This window comes from Heterocephalus glaber, unplaced genomic scaffold (assembly GCF_053883595.1).
Source record: "Heterocephalus glaber isolate CG9 unplaced genomic scaffold, H.glaber_assembly_v1.0 deba00001452, whole genome shotgun sequence".
In the NCBI taxonomy this organism is placed as follows: domain Eukaryota; kingdom Metazoa; phylum Chordata; class Mammalia; order Rodentia; family Bathyergidae; genus Heterocephalus; species Heterocephalus glaber.
The window spans coordinates 18,614,421-18,628,819 of record NW_028258302.1 but is presented as its reverse complement, the minus strand read 5'-3'; the positions used below and the strand labels follow the sequence as shown (position 1 = coordinate 18,628,819).

General features: G+C 42.5%; 2 protein-coding genes across 3 annotated transcripts in view; one reads left to right on the top strand and one right to left on the bottom strand.

The window, feature by feature from the left end:
- Window positions 1-1,278: 1,278 nt before the first annotated feature.
- Window positions 1,279-4,342, bottom strand: Tex46 (testis expressed 46). The gene is given in 3 exon segments (XM_087215600.1): window positions 1,279-1,519; window positions 4,155-4,303; window positions 4,306-4,342. Coding segments are annotated over 3 exon segments (387 nt in total). The 3' UTR covers window positions 1,279-1,318.
- Window positions 4,343-7,524: 3,182 nt separating this feature from the next.
- The window catches only part of Kdm1a (lysine demethylase 1A), a 76,896-nt gene continuing 70,021 nt past the window's right edge, over window positions 7,525-14,399 (top strand). Inside the window, exon 1 of one of the 2 annotated variants that reach the window (XM_004850542.3) lies at window positions 7,525-8,042. In XM_004850542.3, the coding sequence (XP_004850599.1) occupies window positions 7,695-8,042 (348 nt within the window). In that variant the 5' untranslated portion in view covers window positions 7,525-7,694. The remainder of the gene's footprint in view (window positions 8,043-14,399) is intronic. The other variant, XM_004850543.3, reaches the window with a different exon arrangement.

The window sequence follows — 14,399 nt, the reverse complement described above, 5'->3', positions numbered from 1 at the left end:
GTCACTATAGCAGCTAATTTCACTTTTTAACTCCAAATTCACAAAACTCCAATTTTTCAGTGAGCACTCAAGCTCTGCTTGGAACCTAACATGGTTTTGTTTTCATTGTCTTTATTTTTGCAGTTGTGTCCTATTTAAGCCAATGATAGTTTTGGTTTTTAAAAGATACTGTTGTTTATTTGTGTTTTTTCTCTTACAGATAAATGTATTTAAGAAAAAGAGAGTTGATTAAAGGGATACTATTGAGTTACACATTCAGATGGTTCTTGCCTCTGGCAAAAACCTCTTGCCCTGCCATACAGGACACCCTAGTGGAAAGTTTAAAGCTGTACGGGGAGTAATGGAGGGGAAGAAAGGCTGGAAAGGGGCCTGGGAACCATGGGAAGGAGGACAGGTTTTATTCTGTCAACCAGGGATGCGGGACATTGGCTGAGTGACAGGCAAGAATTATGGTCAAGGTGGTTCTTGGCAGGGCTCACTCTGGCCTATAGGGGGTGGGTGCCGGCTGGGCAGCAGTGGGGAGACTCACTGGGACCTGGCATATGGCCCTGGGCCATGGAGAGGCACCCAACTGAAAGAGGAAGGGGTGGGCTCCAGAGCCCCATCAGCTATGCCATCTGCTACCTGGTTGACCTGCTGTGGTCAGGTTTGTTCTTCACGGATGACCTTTCAGGCTCTCATCCTCCTGGATCCTTGGTACCTCTCCCATATGGCTCACTAAGAACATTCAACAGCTTCCGGCTGAGATTCACAGGGTGCTATGGTTGGATATGGTTTGTCCCCTACGTGAGATCGTGTGGCGGAGGCTTGACACCACTGCAACGGCACTGAAAGATGGTGGAATCTTTAAGAGGTGGCCCCTAGTGGGAGGTCATTGGGAAAACCACCCTGGATATTAAGTAATGCCCATCTCAGGGGAGTGAGTGAGGTTTCTTGGGACTGGATGGGTTACCTCAAGAGAGTGTTGCTATAAAGCAAGTTTGGCTTTCTTGGCTTTCTCTGTTACTTCCTCTCTCACCATGCATTCTCTGTCTCTGTCTCTGTCTCTGTCTCTCTCACACACACACACACACACACACACACACGCAAACACACACCTGCCCTCACCTTGTGATACTCTCTGCCATGAGGCCCTCAGGAAAAGCTGTTCCTCATGCTATTCTCTTAGACCTCCAGAACTGTGAACTAAATAAACTTTTTTCTTTATAAAGTTTCTTGTCTCATGTACTGTGTTATAGCAACAACAGTAATAACAACAAATCAGACTAACACAATGACTCAAGATAACATCAGCAAAGGCTGGTCAGCTACAGTCTTATTAGGCCTGGGAATTGGAAGTACAATCAGAAACGATGGAGAAAATCGAGTCACACCTCTCCAGTATGCGTTTCTTCCTGGGGAAATGATGATATCTGCTTGATGGCCTGCAGCGATTCATTTTATTCCATAGGATGAGCATCTGATTTTCCAACACCTTCATCTTCATCTCGCTGAACAAAAGCCGTTCAAGGATCTTGTCCTGGAGGGCAAAGTGGGCATGCATTTTCTCTATTTCTTTCATGTTTTTGGCATTGTTGCTCTTGGGGCCAGCTTCTCTTGTCTTTGGTTTCTCTGCCTTCTCCTAAACTCCCCACCACCAGGAAGAGGGAAAAATTGGTTAATAATGATAATCCCAGGCCGGAGGATTTAGCTCAGTGGTTCCAGCGCCTGCCTCGCAAGCGTAAGGTCCCGACTATGATCCCCGGTACCTAAAAAAAAATGATAATCCCTTCCCACACTGAACACCTGCTCCCTGCCATGATCTTATCTCACACCTTCCTCTCATTTTGTGGGTGATAGAATTGAGGTCCCATGAAGAAAAGCCACCTTCTTATTATCATATAAACCCCAACACCCAAGAATCATTTACAGGAATCATTTGCCAGTTGCAGATGACATAAAGCCCTTCACTCAAACATATCTATCTCCAGAGTCATTTTTCCAGTGTGGCCGTCTGAGCATTTTGTCAGGCCCAGGAGAACCTCAGACTGCAAAGTCTCAGTAGTCTCGTGACATGCTCTTCCCTCTCTAATTCTCATTAATTCTCCTCTGTCCTCCTCCCCTTAATTAGTAATACTTTATTCTTCTTTTTGAATTCAGCTACAAACTACTGATCTTTAATATTTCAGATGTGTCAAAAAAGTAAATATTACAACAAAATTGATATTCCCATACCATATTCCCATATTTAAGAAATAAAATATCACAAATATAATTGAAATCCTCTGTGGACCCCTGTCTTATAAATATTCCCCTACCCTCCTGAAAATCATTTTTTCAAATATAATCCTGAATTTGATATGTATTTTTCCATGTTTTTTCCCCAGTATGGGGGATTGAACCCAAGGTCTTGGCATTGAGCTAAATCTGTAGCCCTTTATAAATTTTTCCTTGAAATTTAAGACGAGGTCTCATTAAGTTGTCCAGGCTGAGCTTGAACTTGCAATCCTCCTGCCTTGACTTCCCAAAGTGCAGGGATAACAGGTGTGTGCCACCATGATTGGCTTGCATGCATTTTTTTATGCGAGGCTGTTCTGTCCTCATTGGGTGACGTGTAGCAATGTCTGGAAATATTTTTGGTTGCTACAGTGTGGTAGGGTGATATTGGCATTTCCTGGATAGAGACCAGGGCTGCTGCTAAACTTCCAACAATGCACAGGACAGACCTCACTACAAAGAATTACCCTTTTCAGAATGTCAGTAGCACCAAGGATGAGACATCTTGCCTCAAGGTACTTTCACTACACATATGCAGCCATAAACAGTTGAAGGTATTGTCTTGCTTTTTGTTGTTGTTGTTGTTCTTTTGAGACAGGGTCTCACAATGTAGTTCAGGCTGGCCTTGAACTCACTGTGTAGCTCAGGCTGGTGATCTTCCTGTCTCCTAAGTGCTGGGATTTTAGGCGTGTGCCATCACATTTGGCTGCACGTTTTTAAAGCTTATATAAAAGCTACCTGTTATAGTATAGATGTGGAATGTCCCCCAAAGGCCCGTGGGTTAAAGGCTTGCTCCCCAGTCAGTAGTGCCATTGGAAGTGGTGGAACCTTTAAGAACTGGGGCCTAATGGGAGGCCTTCAAGTCATAGGAGGGATGCCCTCAAAGGAAATGTTTTAGCTCCTCTTTCACTATCTGGCCATAAAGTGAATGGTTTTGCTCCACCACTGTGCCCACTTACCAGAGGCCTAAAAACAGCGGGTCTGCCTTACCATGGACTAGACCCTCCAAAACTGTGAAAATAAATAAAATAAACTTTTCCTTTTCTCTTTATAAGTTAATAACTTCAGTTGATTATTTGTTACAGTAACACAAAGCTGACTAACACAATTTCATAATCTATGTACATTTCTGCTGTCTTCATTATTATATTTTAGACTTTTACCTATGCTGATACATGTACCTAGTTTATCTATTTAAGTATATTCCACTTAGAGTAGTTGATACTGTTACTGAAGCAGGAAGCATGTTGACATTAAGCAGGAATAGGAGAGTCCAGGATGATCCCTATTTTATAGCTGAAGCAATTGAAATCTTGAGGAGGCAAGTGATTCACCCACTATCACCCACGAGGAAGTCACAGGGCAGGGACTTAGACCAGAATCTCAAATTCCTCAGTCTTGCCCCATTATCCTGACCCCTTTTTTGTTTCTGCCTCCACTCAATCTAGCTGAATATCCCATAACCCTCAGTGATAGCTGATAGGTCTTTCACTACCTCAGCAGCTATTACGTATAGTAGCTGCCCTCTTCCTATTGTGCCTTGCCCCCTCCCCTGTGTGACGTCATGCCAAGATGGTTGCTCCCACCGAAGAATAAACCCTTCTTCCCAGCATGCCCCTGTTCCCACCTAGAAAGTAACCTAATACTCGCTCACCTCTTACCACCTAGTGACATCACCGGCTCCTCCATTCCCTAGTCACTACCTCACTCAACCCCACCTTAGCTCCTACAAACCCCACCCCAGTCTCTATAAAAGACTCTCCCTGCCCTGGCCATATTGCTTTTGTCTCTCCTTTGTTCAGAGTCAGCCTGGCAGATCTGTTCCCCTAATAAAGGCTTGTTATGGCCTTGGTCTTTGGCCCTTTTACCTGACAATAGCTAAGACCCCTCTTGCTCACCTGTGGGGTTTCTGAGGGGGTGGCTTTGGACTCATACTTGACCAGCCAGTTGCTAAGCAATAACAGAAGAAATAGGAATCCAAACAAGAATGGCTTGTAGTTCATCAGCCAAGTCACCACTGCTCCTACCATGCCTGAGGAAGAATTAAGTGGAGACTCCTAAAAAGAAGTATTAGTTCCCCCAACATTATGGTGTGGAGGCACACAGGCCCTAGAACCCTGCCTTAGTCTCTTCCATGATAGGAGTCTCAGCCCCCAGCTCCCCTGAGTCATAACCAGTTAACCTTCTCCACCCACCTGCCGCATAACAATAACTTCTCTTATGTTTTAAGCACCAACTATGGGCTAGGCTCTTTGACAGGCAGTTTGCAAGCATCGTCTCATGGTGTCCTCATAAAAGCCAGGCGATGTAGGGCTTAGTCACACCTCACTTGTCATTCCACAGTACTTCTGGGTCCAGCCACTGGGTGCAAAATGGCCAATGACACAGCACCTGCACTCATGTCAGGGAGACTGCAGAGAAAAATGACCCAGAACTTGGAAGTAAAGCAAAAAGATTACTGTGTGCCCATTCATGGTCACAATAGAATGCTGTTTAACAAGCTGCCTACTGGTTACCTGATGCTTTAGGGAAAGTAATTTTGTTTGACTTACTATTTAATATTGATTAAGGTCCCTACTCTGTAAAGTTAAATGCTGGCTTTTAAAAAATGGACAAGTTGCTCTAGCATTTGCACTTCTGGAAATGTTATTCAGCCTTTAAAAGGAAGGAAATCTTATGTTACAACATGGATGAAATTTGAGGATATTATTCTAAGTGAAATATGACAAGAAAAATACAGTATATGATTCCACTTACACGAAGTACCTAGATTAGCCAAATTCACAGAAGTAGAAAGTAGAATGGTGGCTACTAGGGGCTGAAGGGTGGAGAGAATGGAGAATTGTTTAACAAGCGCAGTTTAGCAAAATGAAGCATTCTAGAAATTGTGTAACAATGGGAATGTACTTAACACTACTGAATACTACACTTAAAACGGCTAAGATGGTAAATTTTTAAGTTAAGATGATAAATTTTTGTGATGTGTATTTTATTACAAAAAACCTCCAAGATGAATTTAGTTTTTTCTGGGGAAAAATCAACAAGTTGCAAATTAATTAATTAATTAATTTACTTGTATGGGGATCGAACTCAGGACCTTGCACTTGCAAGGCAGGCATGGTGCCACTGAGCTAAATTCCCAGCCCCTTAATTTCTATATTGCCAATAGATATAGATGAATTCTGTCTAACAGAAAAGAAAACAAAACTTTACTGTCTTATGGTCTTCAATATTAACTTTTTTTCCTATTTAACTTTGCAACTGCATTTCAGTATTCTTTTTTCCACTGACTATTGACCACATATCATTGTCTCATATTTTCCTTTGATTCAGCTTTATCATCCTGCTGGGTCTCTTAATGGTGAGTTAAAAATTTTTTTTTTTGTTACCGGGGATCAAACTTGGGACTTGCGCTTGTGAGGCAGGCTCCGGAACCACTGAGCTAAATACCTGGCCCTGTGAATTAAATTTTTGAAATATGTTCATTATTTTGCACGGGAGTTCTTTACCAGCTTTGCTGGGTGGATGTGGTGGTGCACATTTATAATCCCAGCTATTCGGGAAGATGAATAAACATTAATCCCTTGTTTCTCCTCTTCCCACTCTCAGGTTTCAAGCCTCAGAGACAACCACTTCCCACTTTCAGCTGTTACCTCTAGTTGCCTTGACATTACTAAATAGCATACTTACATTGCTATTTCTTGATGTCCCAATTGTGACATTATGCATTACCTTTTTGTGATGGAAGATTTAGCTCTGATGCAATACTTTCTCCAACCCTACCACATCAGCCCTTCTCTAAACCCCTGTCAATTCTCTTCCTCACGTCTCTCTACTCTTCAGTCTCCAAATATAATTCTATGACTTTGGTTATCCATTGATAATGTTCATTATGGCCGTGTCAATGTAACTTCACAGCAGAGACTTATGCTGCACTGTGATTTCATTTTTTTTCTTGCATAACGGTTTTTTTCCTGAGTTGGCATCCTCATTTGTTTTTTTTAAAATTCAATGTCATTAAATCTGCATAAAAAAAAGTACCTGTTTTACATGTATTATTTAATAAACTTTGGTGAATATTGACGCCCTTGTTACCATTACCCCAATTAAATACTAAAGCATTTCCATTATCCCCAGTAAGTAATTCCCTCCTGTTCTTTTTTTGGGGGGGGGTGCCGGGGATCAAACTCGGGACCTTGCGCTTTGCCAGGCAGGCGCCAGAACCACTGAGCTAAATCCCCGGCCCTTCCCTCTTGCTCTTTAGCTCTCAACCCTCCACTATCACAAGAAACCACTCATTGCATTTTATCACTAAAAAGAGTTTTACCAGTTCCTGGAATAGCATTTTGAAAGACTACTTTGAAGGGACAATTAAAAAGGCACGTTGGGTGCGGTGGCGCACCTCTGTAATACCAGAATGAGGGAGGCTGAGACAGGAGGATTGAGACGCTGTCCCAAAACAAAAAAATAAAAAAGAAACGGGAGTGTAGCTCAGTAGCAGAGCGCCCCTGGGTTCGAAAACTAGTACTGCAAAATGAATGAATGAATGAATGCAAACGTAGATCTGTGTAATAATTGGAAATAAGTTCGAAAAACACAAGACCTTTTCTAATGTTGGGTCAGGGAGGCCTCCTGGAAGAATTAAACGAATAAACCACCTCATTATTAGAAACAAATGACCCGGAGTAGCAGAGGTGTGACGCGTGTGTGGATGGGGGACACCGGGGGTTGCAAAAGAGGGTGCGTGAATGGGGAGGGGGCCAGACAGAAGGAAGAACACGAAGAGTAATTCCATTTGGAATCAAACGTGAGTTTCTAATAATTTCTCTCCATTCCCTTACCACCGAAACTCATGAGCTCAATTTTTTTCCAGTGCAAGCCAATCACGAATAAATACAAAATCTACAGGTCACGCTTGTGTTTTCACCCATTAACTTGTGTTTTCGCCCATTCTTAAAAAGTAAGAATTTCGTAATTCAACCTTTGTCACGTAATAGCTATTAGCAAATACTGCTTGAATTGACTAATGGGTGGGAGAATGAATGAGTAAATAACTCAAGTGCCAGAAGGAAACAGTCGCCTTCGGAGGCGCAGTCCGGCCCAGAAATCCGGAACTCTCCGCCTGTGCTGGGGCCGATTCCCTCAGCTGCATAGTCGCTCTAGCCAGCCCGGCGCTCTTGGACACGGAACCGCTCTAGCTTCCAGGATGCCGCTCTATGGCAGCGGGGCGGGGCGGGGCGGGGCGGGGCGGGGCCCGTGGGCGGTGCAGGGTCTTTTTGTCTGGACGAGGCGAGAGCGCGCACAACGCTGGCGTACGCGGTGGCGTTTCGTGGCACGCGGACTTCGTGAAGCGAGGCGAGGAGTGGTGAGGCTGCTTCGGACTCACGGAGCGACAGACCGAGCGGCCCCTGCGGCCGTCGGCTGCCAGGCGGCCCGAGATGTTGTCTGGAAAGAAGGCAGCTGCCGCGGCGGCGGCGGCGGCAGCGGCGGCCGGAACGGAGGCCGGACCTGGGGCGGCGGGCGGCGCTGAGAACGGCTCCGAGGTGGCCGCGCCACCTGCGGGCCTGTCGGGCCCCTCTGAGGTCGGGCCTGGGGCGGCCGGGGAGCGCACTCCCCGCAAGAAGGAGCCTCCGCGGGCTTCGCCTCCCGGCGGCCTGGCCGAGCCGCCGGGGTCCGCCGGGCCTCAGGCCGGACCCACGGTGGTGCCCGGGTCTGCGACCCCCATGGAGACGGGAATATCAGAGACTCCGGAGGGGCGACGGACCAGCCGGCGCAAGCGAGCCAAGGTGAGGCCCGATACCTTCTGCGGCGCGCGCCAGGACTCTCTTCCTCGAGGGTCCCCGCCCCGGGCTGGGCCTGAAGTCCCGCGACCACCCAGCCCTCAGCCGGGACCCCGGGCTGCCTCGTAGCCTGGGGGGTGGGGAGTGGGGGTTGGCGGGGGGAGAGAGGGTTGAAGTCAGCCTTTGTGCGGAGCCTGCGGACCTGCGGACGTCTGTAGGGTGTTTATCATTAAGTCTTGTACACCTTTTCGTCTTTCGGGCTAGGAAAAATGGCTTCCCGGTATGGAGTCGTGGTTGGCGTTTTTGGAGATACCTCTTGTTTGTCGATTTGTGGAAGTTGTACAGTAGTATCGATGGCTTCTCAGCTGGTGCACAAGGGATTTGTTTGGAGGATGATGCTGAGGCGATCGCCTTAGCCAGGGGACAAAAAGGAAAGACTTTTAAAGCGTTTGTTGTCTGCTTTGTAGTTTGGGTCTTTTTAAATTTTGCTTTCTCAGTGATCTTTTGGTATAGATTTTTGTAGATACGGAAGTCGATGAGGAGGGCTAATTAAGGTGCAAATATATGGGAAGAAAGATTTGGCACCAAACAGTATACAGACAATAACTGGTTTCCATCTCTTTGTGCCAGCTGGTGTGTCCCACGGGTCACCCAACATTTTACTTTTGCTAGACACTAACAGGCAGGTATTGTTAGCCCCTTTTAGGAATGAGTAAGCTGAAGCTGCCGGTTTAAATACCTCGCCTGAAGTTAAAGGGTTAAGTGGTATTGCTGGCATTTAGGCCTCACACTTCTATTGTGACAGGGTATCATTGGTCCCTGAAACAAAAGACCACATGGGACAATATCTGTTCAGGGGACTGGGGCAGCATTAGGCCACAGACTTTGGCTTTTTCGGGAGATCTTATATTCTAGTTGAAAAAACTGGAAATATATGCGAATATAATAAATGTACAAAGACGACTGGGTGTATTTCAGTGCTAGAGTGTTTGTGAGGCAGTGGACTAGATCCCCGGTACTGCTAAACAAATAGGTAAGTAAGATTAAAATTGAGCAGCTCATGTAATTTATGCTTATATAAAAATTACGATATTTACCCTATTGTTTAAAAAAATTTTTTTTTAATTTTATTTTATTGGTACATTTTAGGTATACAATATAGTGACATTCATCATTGGAAATTTGCACCTTTACATAATTGGTGCCTATTTTTGGTTCTTATTTTTCCCCCTTCCCCTGCTCTTCCTTTGACCCCTGGATCCCTCCCTGTTTACAAAGACTTTGTTTTCATTTTTTGATATTTACCTTATTGTTTTGCTCCATTTTTTTTTCTTTGGAAACTGGATCTCACTGAACAGCCCAGGCCACACTGTCCAGGGATCATTCTGCCTCAGCCTCACCAAAGCCTGGGTTAGAAAAGCATGGAGGTTGGTGATCCCAACCCTCAGAAATGAATTAGAGCGTAGAAAAAGGCCAGTAAGAAAGTGTGGCCTGAAATCATGTGGGGTGTTTTGTTTGAGACAGGGTCTCACTGGGTAGCCCAGGCTGGTCTGGCGATTCTCCTGCCTCAGCCTCCCAAGTGCTGGGATTACAGGCATTCACCACCACACCTGGCTCAGGTAGTTTTGTTTTTTGTGGGTTTTTTTGTACAGGGGATTGAATTTGGGACCTTGCGCTTGTGAGGCAGGCAGGGGCACCACTGAGCTAAATCCCCAGCCCTCATGTAGTGTTTTTTTTTTTTTTGTACTGGGGATCGAACTCAGGACTTTGTGCTCGCGAGGACAGGCGCGGTGCCACTGATCTAAATCCCTGGCCTCATGTAGTATTTTTAAAACAGGAGAGTCATTGTTATAATTTACAGTTCACTATATTGAAGTGTATAGTTAATTGAGTGGTTTTTATCATATTCACTTGTTTAATCTGCACCATCATCAATTTTTAGAACATTGCCCCTGAGACATAACTGTATGTATCATTAACAGTCACTCCATTCCTCTCTGGCTCCAGCCCCTGGCAACCACTAGTATACCTTCTGACTCCATGATTTGCATGTTCTGGACATTTTGGCTGGAATCGTACAATATGTGGCCTTTTTATTTGGTGTTAGCATGTTTTCAGGGTTCATCCATGTTGTACTTCCATTCAATACTTGATAATTATTATGGCTAAATTCCGCTGTATGGAATTCACCTTTTGTTTATCCATTTGATGGACATTAGGGTTGTTTCCACTTTTTGGCTGTTATGCATAATATGGCTATGAACATTTATTTTTATCTTTTTTATTGAGTATAATTGACAAAATCATATATAAGGTGTACAACATCATGTTTTGAGATATTGTATGATTACTACAATCAGGCTAATTAACATATCACCTCACATACTAATAACAATTCTTAATGTCCTCAGAAACATTTTATATTAGCACAAGTAAAAAAAAAAAGGAAAAATGTGCTTAGCATCACAGAGACAGATTAAAACAGCTAAGTGAACAGCGTTCTAGATGATTTGATCTCTGTATATTAATGCATTTTAAAAATAAAAAGTTGGCACTGGCATATATACTGTTGTAACTTGCTGTTTCACTTAATGGAGTGTAGTGGACATCCTTTCACCTCAATAAATTTATTGATCTCTTCATGATATAATTAATAACTTTCCCATTCCCCTTATTACCATCCCTTATCTTCTCCTCCTTCCCTTTTATGTCTCTTCTTTCTAATAATACTTTCCCCTCTGCTTTCATGTCATCATTTTTAGATTCCATATGTTAGGGAAAACATGTGACATTTGTCTTTCTGGGTTTAGCTTATTCCATAATACTCCATTGTGTATATGTACCACATTTTCTTTATCTGTTCTTCTGTTGATAGGCACCTAGGCTTGTTCCATATTGTGGCTGTTGTGAATTGTTCTACAATAAAAATGGCTATGTAGGTCTCCCAGTAGTATGGTGACTTCTAATTTGAGTATAGCAAAGAGTGGTATAGATGGGTCATATGGTAGTTCTGTTTTTAGTTTTTGAGGAACTTCCATACTGATTTCCATAGTGACTGCACTAATTTACATTCCCACCAGCAGTGTAGAAGAGTTGATGTCACCCCCCCACATCCTTGCTAATATTTATGTAAGTATGTATTCTTTTTTTCTTTTTTGGTACCGGGGATTGAATTCGGGTCCTTGCGCTTGTGCAACAGGCAGCGAAACCACTGAGCTAAATCCGCGGCCCAGTATGTATGTATTCTTGATAGCCATTCTGACTGGGGTGAGATAGAATCTCAGTGTAGTTTTGATTTGCATTTCCCTAAGGCTAAAGATGTTGAACATTTTTTCATATACTTATTGGCCATTTGCGCTGATTCTTTTGAGAAATGTCTGTTCGCTTGCCCATTTATTGATTGGGCTATTAGATTTTTTGGTGCTGAGTTCTTTGTATATTCTATATATTAATCCTCTGTTGGAAGAGTAATTGGCAAAGATTTCCTCCCTTTCTTAGGTTGTCTCTTCACTCTGTTGATTGTTCTCCCTGGTTGTGCAGAAACTTCTTTGATGCAGTTCCGTCAAAAAATAGGGAGAAGGGCCGGGGATTTAGCTCAGTGGTTCCATCGCCTGCCTCGGAAGCGCAAGGCCCCGAGTTCGATCCCTGGTACCAAAAAAAATAGTAGGGAGAATATTCTTCCTATTATTCCTTTGCTTCTTTTGGTTTTGATTTTTTGTTGTTGTTGTCGTTTTGATTTTTTGAGATAGGGAGTTACTATGTAGTTCAGGCTGGCCTTGAACTGCACAATCCTCCTGCCTCACCCTCTCGAGTCCTGGAATGGCCCTATTATTGCTATTATTTATTGTGTTATTGGGCTCCTATTCAAAAATTCTTTGCTTGTGCTTATGGCTTCAGTTGTATTGAATTTAATATATCCCCCCTTTTTTGTTTTTTTTGAGACAGCATCTTGCTATGTAGTTCAGGCTGGCCTCAAACTCAGTATGTAGCCCGGACTGGCCTCAAACTATCAATCAGTCCTGCCTCAGCCTACCAAGTACTGGGATTACAGGTGTGCAGCCACCACACTCAGCTTCCGCTATGTTTTCTTCTAGCAGTTTCAAAGTATCCAGTTTTGTATCAGGACTTTGTTGCATTTTGATTTGATTTTTATATAGGCTGAGAGAGAGAGGGATCTAGTTCCAGTCTTCTACATATGATATCCAGTTTTCCCAGTCCCATTTAATAAAGAGCTATCTACTCTACAATGTATGTTTTTTGCTCCTTTGTCAAGAATCTTGTGGTTGCAGACTGGGAATTTAGCTCAGTGGCACCACAGCTGCCTCACAAGTGCAAGGTCCTGAGTTTGATCCCCGGTACCAAAAAAAAAAAGTCAGGTGGTTGTAGTTGTGTAGGTTTGTTTCTTTGTCCTCTAGTCCATTGGTGTATGTCTACTTTTTAGACACTTTTTTTGTGTGTGCCAGTACCATGCTGGTTTTGTAACTATGGCTTTGTAGTATAATTTGAAATCTGGTATTATGATGCCTTCAGCCTTGCTGTTTTGCTTGGAATTGCTTTGGCTATCCTGGGTCTTTTATTTTTTCATATGATATTAGGATTGTTTTTTTGAGTTCTGTGAAGAATGTTATTGAGATTGTATTGATTCTGAGGATCACTTTTGGTAATATGACTATTTAAAAAATATTAATTTTTATGATCCATGAACATGGGAGGTCTTCTGTTGTCATCTTTAATTTCTTTCTTTAGTATTTTGTATTTATTATAGAGGTCTTTCACCTCCTTGGTTAGGTTGGTACCTAGGTGGGTTTTTTTTTTTTTTAAGCTATTGTGTATTGAATTGTTTTCCTGATTTTTTTTTCCAGCTAGTTTATTATTGGTATACTATAGGAAAGCTATTGATTTCTGATTTTTTTTTTTTTTTTTTTGGTACTGGGGATTGAACTCGGGTCCATGTGCTTGCGCAGCAGGCAGCTAAACCGCTGAGCTAAATCCCCGGCCCTTTTAATGTTGATTTTGTATCCTGGTGAACATACTTTCTCATTTCTCTTGGGCATATGTGCAGGAGTAGAATTACTAGACTATATGGTAACTCCACTTTAGTTTTTGAGAAATTGCTAACAGTTTCCCATAGCAGTTGTACCATTTTACATCTTCATCTTCAACATATTAGGGTTCTAGTTTCTCTATATATTTGGCTACACTTGTTATTATCTCTCTTATAGCATCCTGGTGAGTGTGAAGTGGTAACCCATTGTGGTTTCATATGCACTTCCCTAATAACTAAAGACATTGAGCATCTTTTCATGTGCTTACTGGCCATTTGTGTATCTTTGTGAAATATCTATTGAAATACTTGGCTATTTAAAAAAAAAATTTTTACGTGTAAGAGTTCTTTATTCTGGTTATGAAAGTTTTTAATTTTGATCAGGTCTAATTTATTTTTGATATTGTTTTTTACTTCTAGTGCTATAACTGAGAACCCTTTGCCTAATCCAATGTCATAAAGATTTACATCTTTGTTTTCATCTAAGAGTTTTGCTTTGTGGCTCTGGGGATTGAACCCAGGTAGTGCTGAGTTACATCTCCAGCCTTCTTATTTTTCATTTTTTGTTTCAGACAGGGTCTCACTAAACTGCTTGCCATCTTCCTGCCTCAGCCTCCTGAGTAGCTGGAATTACGGGCATTGCCTTACCCCACCTGGCTCTTCTGCTTTATAGTTTTAGCTCTTAGGTTGGAGTCTGTGGTCTTCTTGGAGTTATTAATGTATATTATATGAGGTAGGGATTAAGTCATTCTTTTGCATGTGAATAGCCAGTTGTCCCAGCACAATTTGAAAACTTCTTTCCCCCATTGAGTGGTTTACACCCTTGTTGACTGACTGTAAATGAAGGGTTTATTAGGGACTCTCAGCTTTACCTTGTCCATTTCTGTTTCTATCCTTATGTCAGCACCACACTGTTTGGATTATTTTAGCTTTATAATAAATTTTGAGTCAGAAATTCTGAACTTTTCAACTTTGTTCAAGATTGTGTTAGCTGCTGTATTTTCCCCAAGATAAATAAGACCTAATGGAAAATAAGCCCCAGCATGATTTTTTTAGAATGCTCATGATACCAGCCTTCTCACCAAAATAATGAGATCATCAGCCAAACACATTTGGCATCTGTTGTAACACATGATGGATGTATTGAATTATAAAATAATAATATTAATATATAATTATAAATGTTATTGACCTCAATACTTAAATGATAATGTAAATTATAATTATGTATTTTAAAATACTCAATTGGGGCATCTTTGGACAAGGTAAATGCCTATGTAAACAGATGAATTTGAGACTTACTGCCAAATGACCAATTG